Source organism: Homalodisca vitripennis, chromosome 1 (genome assembly GCF_021130785.1).
Source record: "Homalodisca vitripennis isolate AUS2020 chromosome 1, UT_GWSS_2.1, whole genome shotgun sequence".
Taxonomy (NCBI): Eukaryota; Metazoa; Arthropoda; class Insecta; order Hemiptera; family Cicadellidae; genus Homalodisca; species Homalodisca vitripennis.
This window is the reverse complement of record NC_060207.1, coordinates 140,051,929-140,072,561: the sequence shown is the minus strand read 5'-3', so window position 1 is coordinate 140,072,561 and position 20,633 is coordinate 140,051,929. Positions and strand designations below refer to the sequence as shown.

Sequence of the window (20,633 nt, the reverse complement as noted above, 5' to 3'; positions counted from 1 at the left end):
CTTGTTCTTTGTTTTGTTGATTATTTATTTTTAACACTGATTGTTATTTATTTATAATTAAATATTATCATAGTTATTAATCGTTAATACTCTTTTTAACTTAATTAATTGTACTACTGGTGTAATTCCGTTGGAAGAATAAATAAACAATAAGAGCGTAAAAATCTGAGTGCATTATTCTTATGGGGAAATACTCAAGTTCGTTTCACTACAGGCTTGACACTCGACGAGCGATTAACACACTGACCGTTGTGCTATTCTTACTGCACCAGATATCTCAGAGAGGTCTGTGATTTAAAAAAGATCGAGATTTGTTCTTTCTTTCTCGTTTAACTAAGCAAACTGTCTCTTTTAATAATTTAATTTAATTTAAAAAGTACAACTTGTGATTTTTAATTATTAAGACAGATAGTTTATTAGCAAAAATATTAATTATAGCAAAGGAAATATTTATTTTAAATAATTATAGCATTATATGCATCTTTGTATAAAAGGTATTGTCGTTAGTTTAGTAAATAAATAAAAGTTATATGAACAGACAAAGGTACTAGATACACAACTTTATGACTAATAAAATTAATGGTCGGCTGCATGAGTCAAATTGAAGCCAGGATGGTTTTGTAATCATTGACAAAAATACAGGTATAGGTTATGTTGGTTTTGGTTTATACATTAATATGGTTTTTGTTTAAATAACATTTGTAATTAAACTTAGGTGTTAAGATTCGGAATTCAGACCTTGTCCTGGTTAGAGCGTTGTAATTTGTATTACATTTTTCAGAGATTAGTTATTTTACTGATAGTTTGTGGTTATAAGTAAAGTTTTGTTCACTGTTATAGCAATTTTGTTTTATAACTTAAGGGTGTTTTGTTCATGTTTTTGTCACTAGGCTAGTAAATATAGCCCCATTATTTGAACATATTTTTAAGTGGACTGATAAAAATGTTAGAGACTAAGAACTCCGAAATAATTGAAAAACTATTGATTAATAGCGCCAACTCAGACTCATTGAAAAATATATCTACACAACTAGCAGAAGGTTAGTGAGATACAACTCAATAAGAGCAATAGGTTACTAAGTAAGCTAAAAATAATTAGTTTTAAGTTGATGAATGAAACTAGGCCTTTTCTATTCTAAGAATTTTTTGATAAGCAAGTTGTACAGAAGGAAAATTTAGTTTTGCAGTAGCAACTGGTGAGACTTTGATAAGCAGCCCACACGGCTGCAAGATAATAAGCGGCCACTACCACAGTCGAATTATGTTCATTGATATTCATGACAATGTAAATATACTGAAAACAAAAAGTTGAACCATATTATGTAATATTTATATTGGGGAGACTTTAATAAGTGGTTTACACTCGTTACTCGATTGCTGTTATCGAACAATTCGATATTCTATCCCACTTTGATATCTAAAAATCACATACAATAAGAGTTATAAATAACCGTAATAAGAAGAATCTCGTAAATTACAATTTTAAAAACATAAATTTAACAATAACATTACAAAACCAACTACTGTATGGCCTAGACTTAGATATTAAGAAACCTTACAATATTACAACTTGCCCAGCTTGATATCTACGAGTAACCGCTTTTGTGAAATGGAGAAAAGAATTCCCCCCATGGGTTACCAGGAGCCAAATCCAGATGTTGAAGCCACTTAAACAGTCACTTGTGACAAATATCTCAAATATTTTCCTCATATTCATCGCTATTTTCAAAGTTTACAAATATTCGTTACTTCTTGCTGTTTATTGTTTACATTAAAATTACTAAACTAATAAGTTGAAATCATATGCTAGTTATATAATTTGTAATATCGAATTAGTCCTTTTGAATAAAAACAATTGAACCATTCGATAATAGCAATTGAATAACGAATGTAGGCCGCTTATTAAAGTCTACCCGTTACTTCAAATAACAATATAGTTCTGCTGGATTTAAACCTTAAAAATTAGGTAGTATATTAACCCTTTTACCGCCAAGAGCCTATATAATAGGCTTTGCCATGAGTGGTGGTAAACCGCCAAGAGCCTATATATAGGCTTTGTCATGGGTGGTGGTAAACCGCCAAGAGCCTATATATAGGCTTTGCCATGGGCGGCGGTAAACCGCCATGAGCCTATATATAGGCTCTCTACACTTTCGGTTATTAGATATTGATGTTTCCACTGATTTTGATTTTGTTCATTTTAATGCATTCTGGACAATATGAACTTTCATAATAATATTGATTTGTTATGTTTATATTATTTTTATGTAGAGTATAGGTTACATTAAATCAGCGATATTTTGATGGCAGTGGCTATTGCGTCGTGGCCGTAGCAGCTGGCGCTCTGAGTCAGTTTGGTGTGCATGGCGTGTTTATGAGCACAGTGGTTATTGTTTGGGTATGAAAGGAACAGTAATACTTTGTAAAGGTGTTTGATTTCCATTTACAGAACTTGAAGTGATCATTAGTGTTAGTTTCCAGTACGTTTCTGCAGTTTGTTCGTTCTGAATCATTCGGTAATAACAGGATGAGTAAGAGACAACGTTCTCCGGTAAGTGAAGGGACACTGTTCCAAAATGTTGTTTGAATCGGGAATAAACGTCTTTTCAGACGAGGATAGTAATACGGACAATAGTTTTGAACGATTCAAGTAGCTCTGATTTTGTGGATGACTCTGACGCAGATCCGACGTATAATCCAGACCTACCGAGTACTTCTGCAGGTCCTGGTAAGTGTACAGTTCCAAATCCAATTGTTACGCCTAGGCCAGATGTAGGCAATTTTTCAACATCAGATGATAGTGAAGATGAGAGTATCTATAGGACTCCAAATCCCTCTCTAACTAATTTGACGAACGAGTACTCCGCTTAGGCGTGGTTCATGTATTGACGAGTTTTCTTCATCTGAGGAGGATATAAAATAATGTCAACACACAGAGAGAAATATGTCACAGGCCTATCAGAAGACGTCAACCAAGAAGACGTTTACCTGCAATTGATATCGGTGAGGCAAGGGCCCCGACAAGATGACCCAGAAAGCAGCTGGGACGAAATAATAGAGAACGAGGACTCTGGCTTCCAACACTCGTTCCAATACGCGGAAACTGCAGGCCCAAAACACTGCCCCCCCTCAAGATTCAAAACCTATTACATACTTGAACCTGTTTCTAACATCTACATTGATTTCGACATTTGTACTAGAGACTAATAGGTATGCTACGAACTATCTGGCAGCTCATGTAAACCGTTTGTCTCCACATAGTAGGCTAAAAGATTGGACCCAATGTTACAGTCGCTGAAATGAAGGCGTTTCTGGCCATTGTTTTGAATATGGGCCTTATTTGTAAACCAACAATTGAGAGTTACTGGAGCCAAAAGTCCTCCCAATCAAACCACCTGGTTTAGAAAATTGATGAGTCGTAACAGGTTTGAAATCCATTTTTGAAATTTTTCCATATTACAGATGTTTCTAATATACCTCAACATGGCCAACCTGATTACAAACCCATTGGGCCGGTTTTCAACCACTGATTGACCATGCGAATAGATTATTTCGTCAATTCTACACCCCAAACCAGTCAATGTCTATTGATGAATCGTTGGTAGGCACTAAAAAACGTATTGGTCTAACCCAGTACATGCCAAAAAAGAAACACCACAGATGGGGAATAAAACTGTGGGTGTTGTGTGATGCAATAACACACTATTGTGTTGCATTTTCGTGCTACAAGGGCGCCAGAAAACATGGAAGATATTGAGCAGAGAGCAGAATGTGGCTTAGCCCACAAAGTTGTAGTGAATTTAATGGAAATGGGGGAATTACCTCAACAAGGGATTTCACTTGTATCTGGACAATTTTTTCACACTAGCATACCTCTGGCTAGGTACTTGTACAGCAAACTCACTTGGCTGACTGAACTCTTCGTTTAAACAGAAAAGGAGTCCCTAAACAACTAAAAGGAAAAGTACAGGGTAGGCCAGAAAGTATATGTGCGAAAGGGACCAATACTGCAGATGGCTTGGAGAGAAAAGAAATCGAACAAGTCACAGTTTATTATTCTCTCAACCAACAGTGAGGGCAACATCAGTTCGTTACACTATTCGTAGGAATAGGAATATAATTATAAAGACAAAACCGAAGATTGTTCATCAGTACAACAGAGGGATGGGTGGTATTGATGGAACCGATCAAATGTTGTATACGTATCTGGACGAGAGAAAAAACTTAAAACCTGGAAGAAAGTAATTTTTAATGTTCTCGGACGAATGGTACTAAACGCTTACGTGTTGTACAAAATAAACACACAAAAGCCAATGTGTCGGTATGACTTCATGGTAGACATTGTCGAGGAACTGGCTGCTGATAAGATAACTGGAAGAGCTGACGCTGGCACTGGCGGCGATGGTCCTGGAGGAAAATTCGGCCTGGAAAAACTGCCTGATACAAAACAGAAAGACTGCTCTGTTTGTTCAGGAAAAAAACAATCCTGAAGGTAAAAGAAAAAGATCCAGACTGCAGTGTACAAATTGTAAGGTTGGAGTACACCCAGAGTGTCTGGTCAAACATAATTGTGTGTAAGGATCACGTAGGACATTTTACAAAGTGTAAAGACAGTATATTTTCTTAGGCTAGTATTACTTTTTTATTACTATTCTATTCTAACTGTTCTATTATCATCTATATGTATATTTTATAATTGTAATCTTAGTTAAATTCTCAATAGACCTATAGTTAATTTAAAGACCATAATATTTTTAAGTTTTTCTCGTTTTGTGAAATTTACATTTTTAGTTTCTTGTATCTTTTTATATCTTTTATACCTTTTTATATAAGTGTTTGTAGTATTATTATATACATTATACTTTTATCATCATTGTATTTTATTTTAAGGTAATATTTGATTAGGTTTATCTGTTGTCATATAATTTATAACTTACAAAACTCATTGTCACGATTTTTTCCAAATTTTCATTTTGTACTTGTACAATAAAAAGGTTAAAACATATTTCAAATGGTTGAATTATTTTTTGAAACTTCCTGAAGTTCTTCTTAGTTAAATTTAAAATAGTATTGCATAAAGATTTTGTGGTAAAAAGAACAAACTTTGGGACTTATAACACTTCAAAGTTAATATTTGTTTGTATTAAAAAATGAAATAAAAATTAAGTTAAAAAATTAAGTATTTAAAAATGTATTACAGCCAACATCTACACATAGAAAGTTAGCGCATTTAAAAATAAAGAAAACGATACCAACAACATCGTTTTATCTTTGTAATTAACGAAAATATAAGTGATAATGTAAACATGTGTAAAACTGAGCAAAATGCCGTGGCGGAGTAGCGACACGCTCCCAGACAGAGGCTTGGCGGTCGACGCAACTATCATACAGATATCGTTGGCGGTCGACGCGCCAAGTGTGGCTTGCGGCCTGGCGGTAAAAGGGTTAATGATACATAAAAAAACTATCTATGCTACAATTGGAGGCTCTTGTAATTATCTTATTTTAAATAAAATTTGTAAAGGTACTTTTATGTTGAGGATTCATAGTTGAGGCTCAGTAAAAGCTCTTCTTACTGTTTATTATATATGGTAACATTTACAGTCACTTGTATGGTGTTATTCTCTGGGACAACAATTCCTCTGTTATTAAGTTATTAATTTTGCAAAAAAAAAGCAGTATGCATAGTGTGTAGAGCCAGGCCCGGAGATTACTGTAAGCCATTATTTACTCAACTGCAACTTCTCATACTTCCAGCTTTATATGTTTTAGATTACTGTCAACCGGGGTTACTTTGCTCCAATTATTTTGCACCGAGTTTGAGTATTGCTCATGCCTTCTTTTAAAAACTCTCATGGATGATGAAATATTTTTTACTACACAAAAGAACAGTTATTTGGTTAAGATGTTTCGTAAAGCTCAGACAATGTTAAACATTATATATATTATATATTTCTTTTTTTGGAGCAAACTCTACCAAATACACGAGGATGCTTTACTCCAAACCCAAAATAACATTACAAATCATATTTAAAGCTAAGTTTGGTGCAATTTACAAACTAAATTAAGGATCGTATTACTGACGATTACTCTAGCTAATCTGAAATGGTATTTCTACAGGTACTGATGATGTAAAAAATGTATTCATCAATTGAAAAGTCATAGTTTGTTTGATTCCTACTAAAATAGTACATGAGTTTTCAATGTATTCATAATATCAAGTTTAGAATGTTCAGAAAAGTCTTCTCAAGTTCGTTTTTGCAGATCGTGTTTGTTCTGACTTTTCTTGCAGTGAAACACTATTTGATTTCCACCTTAAATTCTAGTTTTCATCTCCCCTCTACAAACTTGACAATTCGGATTTAAAGGAGTAAGGTCATTATCTTGTAACCATTTAAAAACATCGTTCAGTGTTTAAAACATACATTTTGAGACAATAACTGCATGAAGGAAACAGGATTTTTCCAGTCATTTGCCATTTTTTCAGTGGTACAATACAATCAGTAACAGTGCAATCTGATCTCTTCTTCAGGTAAATGCCTAAATTAATGCATGACTAAAATCTATGTTAAAGTAAACAATACATACCAAAGCGTTATGGCACGCATAAGTCAGGAACAACTACAACCGTGAACTAAGATCTGATTCAGCTTAGACGCTATGTGTATATTATGTATACAACTTAGATAAAATAGATACCCTCAAACAGTAATAAACAAGTGCAGACAAACCAGAAGAAACAATCCTGAGTCAGTTAACCAGAATAGTGGTAAATTTGAGTTTAACTGAATAACATGTTTCACCATTAAGTAACATGATTCAGTTCACTGTTAAAAATGTTATGAACACAATCATAGAACCAATTTTCAAAGATGATTCTTTTTAATATAATAAATTAGGTTATTTGTTTTTGTGATAAACTTGTCATTATGTCATTTTACTAAATGTAACTATGTAATTTATTTGTATAAAAGTCTGCTTCAATTCAAGTCTGTGAGATACTCTATTTTTTATACAATATCAATAACTTTAATTTTATAAATTTAAATTGGATATTTAAGAGGTTGTAACTCAATCTCCATACCATTTTTCAGTTATAAATGTTTTGGTAATTATCTCTTAAATAATTTTTAAGATATACCTACCTAATTAGTTAATAATTTTTTCAGATGTAATAAACAAGGCATCAACACTTGTAGAGATTGTAGAGGTTTTGAAAGTATTGTTGACCAGTACTGATCTCGAGAAGCATAATGTAGGGCTGGACGTGTTGGGATCAGTCGTGGGATTCCTCCCAAAACAATTTTTGTCAACAACCGAACTGGAGTTCATCACAGAATTCTTCTGTGGTCAGTTGAAACAGCACCACTCCTTTATAACAGCTGTCCTGAAGGGCATAACATCACTGGTGAGTGAATATAATAATATTTCTAACAGATTTTTAATAATGAACTATAAAAATATAGTCATTTATATTTGATATATTATAGTATAAAAACTATAGTCATAGCTTTACTATAAGTTAAGAGAAATGGAAAAACAATAAAGTCTCTTGAGGAAAGATATTAAAAATTTAGATGTGCTTGATTTCACCAAAAACAAATTATCTTTATAATCTTGTTATTGTTTATTAACTGAATATTGCAATTTTATATAAAAATATGTACCATAGTGTACAGGCATTGCTGCGGCTCTTTTAACAGATAGGTAGTATATGTATATACTAGCAGTTACCCACGGCTTCACACACAATTTTCTAAATCAAAGATCATAGCTTTCTTAGTGAAAACATTTAAATGATGTAATATGATGTAGCCCTACAATTTTTTAAACATAAGTAGACATTCCAGTTAAATATTATTTCAGTATCCATGATTGAAAGATTCAAAACATAAATACAATTTTTATTGGTTCTATTTCAGGTTTCGTTGTATGGACATATAAGTCTCGAAAACCTAATTTTGTTAATGTCAACTTCCGTCTGGTAGAGATTCATCTACTATCTGAGCTATTTCAAGTCCTATAGGAATCAAACCAACTTCGACTAAAAAGCAACTTAGATTTAAAAGCGTTTATTTGCGGTCTGTGATATGTTTTGTAATATTGCTTTATATCCCGATATGTGCATACATAAGTTTAAAAAGACTACTTCAGTCAAAATGCATCACTTGTATTCTGTTTCTTATAAAAGGGAAAGAATGTGCTATCCCTTTGCTTTTCCTTTAACTACAGTAAAATTGTTAAGGGTAAACATTCGCAGCTTAGTTCAGGGTGGGTTTTAGAAAACTGTTTAAATATTATTTTCAATGCATTAGATGGTATATTCGTCATTGGTGCAATCTAAAATAAGAATTAGATAATAATTTTGTTTTTGTAATCAGCATAACGCACTGATCAAGCGCTGTATAATTATTTAATATTTTATAAAATTTAAATGTAAACAAATGTTTCTGCGACTTTTGTGAACTGTAGCTGAAAGTGTCAGTTAAGTTTAGATTACATGTCGTAAATATTATAATTATTTTCTTGAATTATTAAATATTCTGACAAACTCTCCAATGTTTCTCACCTTTTAAACCTTCCCTGGTTTTCTACAAATAATTCAAGACCAAAATTAGCCAAATTGGCCCAGCCGTTCTCGAGTTTTAGCGAGACTAACAAACAGCAATTCATTTATATATATTTTAATTAGAGGTTGAGTATTAGTTTTGTATCAGAGGTTTGTAATAAATATTTTAATATGTTTAATGAAATAAGTGATTTTTAATGCAAAAGCTCAAAATGTTGAGTTTTTGTTTAACAAAGACGCCATTGAAGCCCACATTGATGCTTAGGGGCATTTCCGATCGGTACTTATCAAACCTCAAAACTCACTTAATTAGGTCTATTTTTGTTTCTACAAAAACTGGAAAAATATAACTATTTTGGATAATTTAACTTTTTTTTGATAAAATTTTGTAAATATCTACCCATAACATTTATCTGTCTAACCTACTTCATAAAAGATTATACAGCTAAAATTTTTATGGGTTTTTATCAACAATAAAGGAGCTTCTATCTACATTAATTACACTACATGTTTATATTAAGGAAATCTACATGAAAATTTTTATTCAACCCTCCGGGAACCTCGAATCCATGACATCTAACTAAATGTCATTATGATGATCGATTCTTGTTTTCTGCCTCCCAATAGGAAGCAATGTCTGTGAGAAGAAGGCATTTCTGTCCCTATCTACTAGTAGTTATTAGACTGTACTTACTTGATACTTGTTATCTGCATCCCTGACCAGGTAGCTGGATCAATGGGGTAAAAAATTTATCCATGTACAAGACATTTTGTTAAAATTTTAGCTATTTACAAACTATTTACATTATTTACACAGGCTGTGGCGGCAAGATAGTGTCAAAACTCGCTACTAAACAACTCTTCCAGTGAGTAGAATGCTCTCCTCAGCAGCCAAATTTTGACCCTAGACTGGAAGACCTCCAGCCGTAGATGCCTTACTTGTAGAGGCAGTAAATTAAACATTTTCATAGCCAATGCAGGAAAAGAGTTCATCTTTTTACTGAGCCTACAGTAGGGTAAGGAAATGGTGTCCCCTCCTCGTAAACTATGAAATAAATATAAAAAGTTAACGAGCAGTCACGTCATCTAAGCTTGAATTTAGATACTATATTGAGGTATATTTTCTTTTTTTGCCAGAAGTGCGTGAATTTGGAAAATTGGACGATCTGGTACATGATCTGAGGTTGGAAACATACCCATCGGGAATGCCCCTGGCCATTAGTGTGGGCTTAAGTTGCGCCCCTCCGCACTTCTGGCGAAAAACATCCCTTGAGATAGTGAGCACTCTTAAAGGTTATATTTATCTTTTATCAAAATCTAAGACCCTGATGGGTGTCATTGTGTGGTTGAACTGACATGGAATGACCCTTAACCCTCCAAGTGATAGCGGCTCGGACCGAGCCGTTAGGGACCGCGTCTGAATCGATAACGGCTCAGTCCGAGCCGTTTGTGAAAAACGACGTAAAATAATAACTAGTATCGGAATTCAGCTATATTTTATAATAAACGGTTTAGAAAGAGTTCCTTTACTTGGTACTCTATGTCGTATATTTTCAAGCAGATACAAATAAACATTATATGGAACATGATGATGAAAAGTACATTTTTTGGCAGTTTTTTATTTGTTTATGCTGGTGAAAAACATATTCAAAATCAATTTTCATGTAAATATAAATTACAAGTGTTATACATCTTTGTGTTCAAACTTAAATTGTGAATCTTTTGTATATAATAAATTTCAAATATTAGGCTATGGAAATTGTGAAAAATAGCCTCAAAAATATAATTTTTGTTGGAAAAAGTTTTTTTTTTTCAAGGTTATTAGTAAAATAATACAATAAAACATTTTTTGATAAGTTTTTCTTTATCATTACCATTTAGTACATATTATAGTGAACATTTAAATATATAATATGTTATATTTCGATATATTTGATATGTTTTATGAATTAAAACAAAAAACACTGCGCATCATCATAAAAAGGCCTATCACTGTAGAGTAATATGAGTATCACTTGGAGGGTTAACTGGTAAATAACTAAACTAATACATTCTTTGTTAAAATTAACAAATCATACCAAACAATTATGTTGTTGGCAGTAGTTGCTTATTGCAAGCAGATGTCTTGTGACCTATTTTTTTTTTAGTTCAGTTTATTTATAATAAGTGTGAGTTTTATTTAGTGAATGTTTTACAAAGTTGAGAAGTACTAGAGGAGTTGATTGAATATGTTTATTGTGCATTATGTATTTGCAGGTTCAGTGTCCTGACCTGTCTAAGGAGTGTCTACATGAAATCACTTCTACCTTGTTTACCAATGTAGTTTGGCAGACTCAGGTTATTCATGATCGACAGGTATTCTACAACATACTGCAGTATATCATTTTCAACCGCCTTGAAGGTAGGCTTATAGGTTAATTTTAAGTCAAACTAAATATACAATGTGTTCATTAATTTATTAGCTGTGGAAAACTAGTGGTACAACCTGTACAACCAGTGTGGCAAATTTAGCTTGGTCAATCAGCTGTATAACAGCATTATATCAGTCAAAAAGATGGCTATAAGTAGTTCAGAACTCCTGCTTCTTGTCCTTTTAATTAACAAGAGTAGAAGAATGACATTATTTCGGATACATTCAATGTTAGCACCTAGGTTTAGCAAAAGACTATATTAAACATAATTTGATGAACTTTATCCTGATAAAATTAAATTCGTTAATTACGTCAGGATGTTAAAACCTTTATTTTTATATCAAATTGCAAAGCATTGAACTAATTGTGTCTTGGTATAGGTAACATATATTACTATATCACATGTTAAAATATCTTATAATTTTACTCAGTTTGTTTACAAATTTATTTATTGTGTGATTTTCTTGTTGCCATCATAGTTACCCATAAGACCAATGTAAAAATGTTAGCCAAATATCATAGTTAACATGCATCGTCATCGAAGCTTCATGTAAAATTTTAAGTCTGTAGATCAGTACCATAATGATCTATTAACCATAATTCAAAATGGCTGATTGACCATAATGATATAGGCGATGTGAAGTGGCTCCTAGTATAAATGCTTTTAAGTGTGTAATTCCCCAATATATATAATTACTCACTTGTATGGAAGTTTATCTAGATACTGTAAATCCATTTCTCTTATAACACTAAAATTAATAGTATCACCACAAGAATGTAACACTCATTATACAATAAAAAACTGACCTCATTCTTAACCTGAGGCAAACAATTAAGATTAACAAGACTTCAGTAGCTTATACAAAGATTATTTTTCCTCATAAACCTTATTTGCATATATGAGGACTATGCAGAAAGTAACAAGACATTTTGAAATAAAAATTAACCAACTGAAATAGGGATATTTTATTATATACGTTAAAAAGCTACACTCCTAGGCTATTGTGACACAAGTTTTTCGGTTCCAGCTTTGTAGAAATCTGTTGCCTGAGATCTTAACCACTGATTAACGTCAGCATGAAATTCAGTGTCACTATCGAAGCGCTGTGTTGCGAGTCAGGTCTTTTTCACTGGAAAGAGGTGGTAGTTGCTTGGTGCCAGATCTGGACTATAAGGCGGATGATCAAACACTTCCCAATCAAAATTATCCAAGATTTGTCATGTACAATTGGCTGTATGGGGACGTGCATTGTCGTGGAAAGAGAAAATTTTTGAACTCCATTTTCCATTATGCTTGTTTTGTATCACTCGCCATAGCTTCTGCAATGTTTCAAAATATCTCTCTGCGTTGGTTGTTGATCCTCGTTCAAGGAAATCAACCAGAATTACACCCTTAGCATGTGAAAAAACAGTAGCCATAATCTTTTTCGCTGACAGAGTTTGGAGACATTTTCTTGGTTTTTTGGAGAATGTGTGTGTCCCCATTCCATAGACTACATTTTTGTTTAACAATTGACATGCTTCATCCACGTTTCATCACCAGTAACAATACGATCTAGAAGTTCACTACCATATTCATCGTATTCATCAAGGAAAGTTAATGACGCAGTAAGTTTTTGTTTTTTTATGATCTTCCGTAAAGATTTTTTGAACCCACCTTGCACAAAATTTGTGGTATCCAAGCTTCCCTACAACAATTTCATGAAGTGAACTTCTTGTGGGAAATATTCGGAGAGTTCACTCATTGTGAAACAGCGATTTTTACGAACTTTGTGATTGATTTTCAACATCAAATCTTCAGTCACTAGGTTTGGCCGACCGCTACGACTATCGTCATGAGTATTGTTGCGGCTATTTTTTAAGTCAATATACCACGGCCTTACTCTACTTTCACTCATTATTTCATTTCCATAAACTTCACACAGTTGATGATAGGTTTCAATTGGTTTATGGTTTTTTGCCAACCATAAACCTTATCACTGAACGCACTTCACAAGTGGCGGGATTTTCAATTGCAGCACACATTTTAATTAATCATAGTGAGAAAAGTAACAGCGAATCAGACCGCGCGCAACTACAGCTCGATGCGTACTGAACACCAGAGTGTTTGGACACCAAGATGGCGGCTGTAGCCCCACCCACTGTCATACCATTCAAAAACGTCTGTTACTTTCTAGATACCCCTAGTAATATGAATGCTTTTAAAGTTTTATAAAGTTATAAGTAATACATAAGTGAAAATATGGCAGCAATGAAGGTTCAATAGTGTCAACAACTGCTGACATTGACAGCTCAGCACATTCCATCTGCCACCTCTGACCTACCTCACACAGCTGCCAGCAAAAATACCTTACTACAGTACAGTATTGTAACTCATACATCTACACTTACAATAATTTTTTTGACAAGTAAATTTTTATCCTTTTAACAGACCAACACCATTTCAACCACATGACTTATAACATGCAATATTGGAGTTAAGTGCCTTGGTATAAAATGCTCAGGCTCATATGTAAAATGGTATGCTGAATATCAAAATATTTTAGAAAAAAAAAATAAATAAAAAATTGGGCCACCCATGAAATTGAAATTTGGCAATGCATTGAATGCAGGGTGATTCTAACTCCAGGCTTTAAACCATGGAATAGTTGATCTAGTAAAAATGATTAGCTCAGATACCATTTAGGATCTGGAAATGAGTCGCATCAAAAATAACTTTCTAGAGAATTCTAATAGTCGAGAGGATGAGTTACAGATGGCTACCAAAATTGGATCAGCATTAGTTGCCAAGAACGAGAATTTAAAAGTAGAGTAGGTAAAATCCAAACTAATTGGTATGGAGAGGAAATTGGAAGAAATGGAAAATAAAATAGAAAATATATTACAATTTAATACAGATATACAAGCCCAATATGATAAAGAGAATAAATTCCGTATAGAAATCCAGAGTACCATGATTTAAAATTGCATGGTAATCATCGATAACTATGCAAAACTAATAGCCGAACTGGAAAATCCAACTCTGGGTTGCAAGAGAAAATTCAAAGCAGTAAACTAACAAATTAAACCTATAGAGATTCAATTACACAGACATCCTCTCCTGTACAAGATGCCCAAATAGTTGAGATCATTACACAGCTCTACTTCTGGAAATGTCATATATGAACACCAAATTTGACAAAATGGCTTTTACTATTAAAACTTTAGCTCTAGGAGCCTGCAAAACATGCAGCAAAAAAGTAATAATACTTTGACCTTCCCCACTACACACCAAATAGAACACTTCATTACAGAACTCTCACAATTTTGTAACTTCTCTTCTAGTATAGTTCTTGGACTTGTAGACACCGCGAAGGTACATGGCAAAGGGAAGAAGTTATCTCAAGTTAACAAATTAAAAAATGAAGATTCTTGGAGCATTGGAAATATTTTTATTTAATACCACTAGTAAGTTATAATACATATTCCAATATTAATTTAATTTTGCGAGGCCTTTCAGATTCGAGGATTCCATCTTCAGGCAACTTAAAGACGTCCAGCCTAATATGTTGATACTTACAGTACATGGGTTACAATAGGAGATTTACATAACTTCAGAATCCCTGACTTCTCTTTAGCTGCCTATTTCAGTAGAGTTAACCACCAAAAGTGGTGTACCAATATATGTGGAAGAAAACATAGTACACATTTCAGAGTCCATTCCTGTTACAGAATATTGTGAAATAGCTATGATTAAGCTGACACTGAATAAAAAACAACTATATGTAGCAGGTGTATACAGATCTTCTTCTGGCAGCTTAAATCAGACACTACTCTCATCTGAGATACAAAAGTGGAAAATCAGCCTATCCTTATACTTGATAACATAAATGTTGACGGTTTAAAACATGACCAGGATCACGAAATACATGACAAAGTTTTATCACTTTGAATATAGTTTTTAACAATGGCTTATCTGACCATACTGCACAACTGTGTACGGCCCAGCTGACATTTAGTCCTGGAATTTCCGCATGTCGAAAGAGAATGAAACAAAGTTTTTGTGAAAACAATCTTACCACTTTTAATTCCATACTACTTGAGGAAAACTGGGAAGAGGTTCTCAAAGCTCCAACAGCAGAAGCCTCTACTAAATTTATAACAACAGTAACTACGGCCCTTGAACAAGCATGTCCTCTAAGAACAGTTAGAGAAAAAAAAGAAAGTGAAGAATATTCATTTTTACTGATAGAGAGGCTTGCATTCTAAAAGAAAGTTACATCAAAATTCTGATTAAATATGAACAATCCAACAATGAGCAAGACAAAATTGATCTAGCCACTGCTTAAAAAGGCTACGATCTTAAGCTGAGAGAGCTGAGAAAAGAGGGTTCAGCCAATTTCATAAACAATGCGGAAAAAAAATCTAAAGTCCTGTGGCAACTAATAAAACTGATAGAATGGAAAAAGTGCAGCACAAAAAAATGTTGAAGCTAGAAATCTAGGAAAAGCAAGAAGACCTATTATTACGAGGGGTATCCAAAAAGTAAGTTTCCCTGTTCTGTAAAAAGACGCGTACGTAACACAGCATGCAGCTGTGGGCGGGGATATGTAGCGCGGTTCGGTTTTTTTTTTTTTTTTTTTTTTTTTTGTTCTCTTAGGACAAGAAGCTTATAAATTGCACTTAGTCCTGTAAGAACCTTTGCGCTGCTTCCGGAGTGATAGGATATTCAGGATGGGTAAGGTTATGGAGTAGGGGGCCGCCTCCTATCGAGATCCATGAGGAAGAATTAGGGCACTACATCTCAAAGTCATCCTGAAAGAAGGGGAGGCCAGCTCTGAACGAGCCTCTACAGTCAAAGTAGGCAGGGGGTGGCACACCCTTGTTGAGGTTAACAAGAACCTCTGAGGTAAGGCGCTGAGGTAAGGCGCGGTTCGGTTGGCAACAGGTGCGCCGGTCACTGGCCCATTGTCACGCTTCTCAGTCAGTTGCTGCCCAAACATCATGGAGACTCCACTGCGTTCTGCCGCCAGTTGCGAAGTCCGTAGTGTTATTCGTTTCTTGACCGCCAAAAACGAAACTGCCGTTGAAATTCATCGTTAGTTGTGTCAAGTGTATGGTGAACATGTTATGTCCGTTCAGATGGTCCGTCGTTGGCGTGCAATGTTTTTGGAAGGAAGAGAATGTTCATGACGATGAGCGTAGTGGCCGACCGGCCAATTCTCGGCAACCTGACGTCATTAATGCTGTACGAGCAGTTATTGACAATGATAAGCGAGTGACTCTCTGCCATGATAATTATGGATAAACTGCCGTCAAGTGTTGAAGTTAGCCGGTCATCTGTGCACAATATCATGACAGAAGATCTTCAGCTTGCAAAAGTGTGTGCAAGATGGGTGCCTCGCTTATTGAGCAATGTCCATAAACAAACGAATGGCTGCTGCCCAGTCTTTCTTGCGATTGTTTGACGATGAAGATGAAAACCTTTTCAGTAGAATAGTCACTGGTGATGAAACATGGATTCACCACTCAACTCCAGAGACCAAACGCCAGAGTATGGTGTGGCAAAAAAAAGGAGAGGCAGCTCCTCAAAAAGCCAAAGTTTTTGAGTTGGCAGGAAAGGTAATGGCTACAGTTTTTTGGGACTGCCGTGGAGTGTTATTGATTGACTATCTTCCTCGTGGCGAAACCATAAATGCAGAAAGGTATTGTGAAGTTCTCACCAGACTTCGGCGGGCAATACAGAATAAACGGCGCGGACTTTTGTCGCGCACGGTCAACGCCCGACCACACGCTGCTCGTGCAACAATGGAACTTTTGAGGAAATTTAAGTGGGATGTTTTTGGTCATCCTCCATACTCACCAGATCTTGCGCCTAGCAATTTTCATGTGTTTCCGGAGCTGAAAAGACACCTTGGTGGTCGGCGATTTGCCAACAGCGATGACCTTCAAAATGAGGTGGATACTTGGCTTAAAAATTTGGCGGGTGAATTTTGTGATGCTGGAATAAAAAAACTACTTCCTAGATACCAAGAGTACTTAGAAAGGGATGGTAACTATGTAGAAAAATAAGGTATGATGTAAAAAGTTGAATAAATGTGTTTCAGTTATTTTTTGAGTCTTTTTAACTTTTTCATAATTAATGGAAACTTACTTTTTGGATACCCCTCGTACTTAGCTAATCACATGAATTATATCTTAACCAGCATCGCAGAGAGAAGACTAAACAACCCTAAATCAACCAATAGCTATTTTTCAAAATCACACACTGGACATGATTTACTCTTCTTTCAAAATACAAATACAAATGCAGTAGAAGTGTATATTATTAAAAATCTCAAACCTAAAACCTCTGCAGCAACAGACATCTCCACAAATTTGTTGAAGCACTGCAGTGAAGTGTAGTCTCTTACAACAACCCTTAAAAATATAATTAACAAATCCCTCACTCAAGGTTAATTTCCCTCAGATTAAAACTGGCAAATGTATTATTTATACTGTTTACAAATGACTTATCTGAATACCTTAAAACTTTCTGTTGGACAATCTTTAACACAAGGTAAAGATCGTCATGACTATAACATCCAATATAGCTCAAGATACCATCTCCCAGCTCACCATGTCTCCCAATATGAGAAGAAACCTTCTTACATTGTCATAAAGCTGCATAACCTGCATAGCTAGAGGAAATTAGATGTCTCTCTGGAGGAAGATTGAAGAATGCCCTTACTGATTGGTTAATCGACAATCCATTCTACTTAATGGATAAGTTCCATTAAAGAAGACGATAAACCACTACATAAACAAGTTTGTTTTTGTTTAAATTGCCTGAGACCATTTCAATACTTAATGTATTTTGAAATAGTGTTTTTGTATTTGTATTTAATATTTGTAGTTAATTCTTGAGATATCTTGTGGGCAGACAGATAGAGAGGCAAAAAGAAATGAAGTCTTTCTAACCCCTTGAATGCTTGGACAATGGATTTTGACTATAATGCATTTTTTATTCTTGTATATTCATAATAATTTTGTGTGTGTTTAGAACTCATATTTTGTCATTGAAAGCAACAGTGTTGTCACTAAAATGTCTGTTTTTATTTATATCCACTGAGTAGCTAACAATTCACAAAATTAGTTAATAATAACAGATGGAATGTAGATATATCCCCCAGTATTCCCTGTAAATAAGGACGAGGAGAATAATATCAGCATGATGTTTTTGCCAAACAACTGCTCACCAAAATTATATTGATCAAATTCACTATCACACAATAATTTTAAATATAAATGTTACTGAAAAATGTGTTTTCATACAAATTATTTTTGTTTCAAACAAAAAAATGTATAAAGAAATTAAGATTAACTATTTTAAGATTGTATGTAAACAATTCAGAAGTTTTTTTTTTAGTTTTTGGCTAGTTCATTTTTCAGTGATTGAAATAGGTCAGTTCAAAAAACATTATGAGTTTAGAATTTGTAATAACATTTATGTGTTCTGTAGTTTTGAACGCCATTATAGGGTATTGAGCAAGTGGATAGTTTATACTGAGTTTAAACCAAAATAATTTTTGAACCATATTATTTAAAGTATATTAAAATTGCACTAAATGGTTTTAGATTATAGAAGCACGAGCTCTGAGTTTCTGTTTAATGTAATCTCATCGATCGATGGAGAACGAGACCCAAGGAATCTTCTGATCTTGTTTTCATTTTTACCCAAACTCTACTCTTCCATTCCTCTTGGACCATTGACTGAAGATGCTTTTGAAGTTGTCTCATGTTACTTCCCCATCGATTTCCATTCCGTATGTATTTCACCGCTTCCATATTTTAACTGTTTAGGCTGTAAATCTAGATTAGATCATAAAGTAAAAAATTGTACAATAAAGTTTAACAGTAAATAATGTAACTCTACAATAGGTGTATTTTTGTAAAATTATGTGCCATTAAAAAAGTCTGAAATGTGCACTTATTGTATGTAGATGGTGTCCTTAAATAAGTGGATTGGCAATTGCAGTGTATAAGATAACACAATTCAATTTATTTCAATAACACAAACATAATAATATACACATGTTGAATTTAGCTTCAGTTCACCTTTGTCTTACGAGTAGCTTCTGAAATCTGATGCTGTTACAGACTTACTCCTGAAATCTGGAGTCATGTTCATCTGTTTCATGATTTCAGGAGTCAAGTCTGTAACAGCATCAGATTTCAGATGCTGCATGTAAAAGGAAGGTGAACTGGAGCTAAACTCAACATTCGCATTGAATCAGCCCTTCCCCCATAGCTAAGATGATGCACTCACACACACACACACACACACACACATTGAAAAAATGTATAAATTTTCCCCGCACACACTCTTGTGGTGCATGGGGACTGTAAATTATCCCGTTTATTACTGAATAAAGATTTTGTGACTTTGTAACTTGTGACACACACACACACACACACACACACAAATTATTACAATCAACAGACTTTAACATGTAGGCAATTTCTTGAGAATTTTATCCCAAGTGTATAAAAAATATAGATGTTGCTTCTAATTTTATCAGTTAGTTTTTTTTGTCAGTAAGAAGGTTAAAATTACAAAATTTAAACAATATGCCCAGCTAAACATTAAAATGAATATTGGCAGATAATTAAATTTTAAGCTACATTGAGCCAATAGGTTTGCAAAATTTAGACAGCTTTGTACACTCTGGGAAATATATTTTGTTTGGTGGCAGTCAGGGGCTGAGCCTGGTGCAGTTACGAGAGAAGACCTGGTTCAAGCCATCACCCCATGTCTGTTGGCTGTCCCAGACTTTGCCATTTTCTGCATTCCTCTTATTCAAGAGAAACTTGACTCTACACTGAAGTCCGCTAAAATTGACTCCTACAATCTTCTTGTAAGTAAGATAAAACTATTATGAACAGTAGTAACATTCCAAAATTTACTATTATAGTTGTTCTTTGTTTAAAGTTTGTTATTGATGAAGCAAGGTTTGAAAGGATAACTAGATTTTGAACATTTGCCATCGTTATAGGTTATAAAAGATTATAGGTTGTAAAAATTTATAAGTTGTGTGGCAGTTGACAAAATACAGGTTTTAATAATGTTGTTAACACATTTTTGGAATAATCCATCAATATGATATATTCACAAAAGGCATAAATAAAAATAATGCCTTTGGAAAAACTGTTAATTTTTCTTAAATTGTCAGCAGCGTATGGAGTGTACTCCCTGTTCCACAACATATATTAAAATTACCTGATAAAATGTATTTATTAAATTGTATATATATATATATATATATATATATATATATATATATATATAATTATTCAGCTATTGCCATTTATACAAATTTTATTCAGGTAAATAAAAGTCGTTTGACAGGTATTTGGTCTTCCGATCATATGTTAGTTTGATTATTTAAACACATATGTGACAGATACGGCCAAATACAAAATAGTTGAATTGTAAAAAGTAAGGGCTCTGTGGTGTAATGGTAGCACATTTACCTGGCAAGTGAGAGATCCGGGTTCGAGTCCCGGCGGAACAAGTACTTTTTGTGATTCAATGTTTATTGAAAAAATTATATATATATGTATATATATATATATATATATATATATATATATATATATGTGTATATATATATATATATATATATATATATATA

The 20,633-nt window shown here is 33.9% G+C and overlaps 1 protein-coding gene across 1 annotated transcript in view; it reads left to right on the top strand.

Moving 5' to 3' along the window:
* The first annotated feature begins 626 nt into the window (after positions 1-626).
* LOC124372149 (MMS19 nucleotide excision repair protein homolog) overlaps positions 627-20,633 on the top strand; it is a 55,881-nt gene continuing 35,874 nt past the window's right edge. Inside the window, exons 1-5 of the mRNA XM_046830518.1 lie at positions 627-1,040; positions 7,170-7,408; positions 10,826-10,970; positions 18,577-18,764; positions 19,695-19,856. Coding sequence (XP_046686474.1) covers positions 944-1,040; positions 7,170-7,408; positions 10,826-10,970; positions 18,577-18,764; positions 19,695-19,856 — 831 coding nt within the window. The 5' untranslated portion in view covers positions 627-943. The remainder of the gene's footprint in view (positions 1,041-7,169; positions 7,409-10,825; positions 10,971-18,576; positions 18,765-19,694; positions 19,857-20,633) is intronic.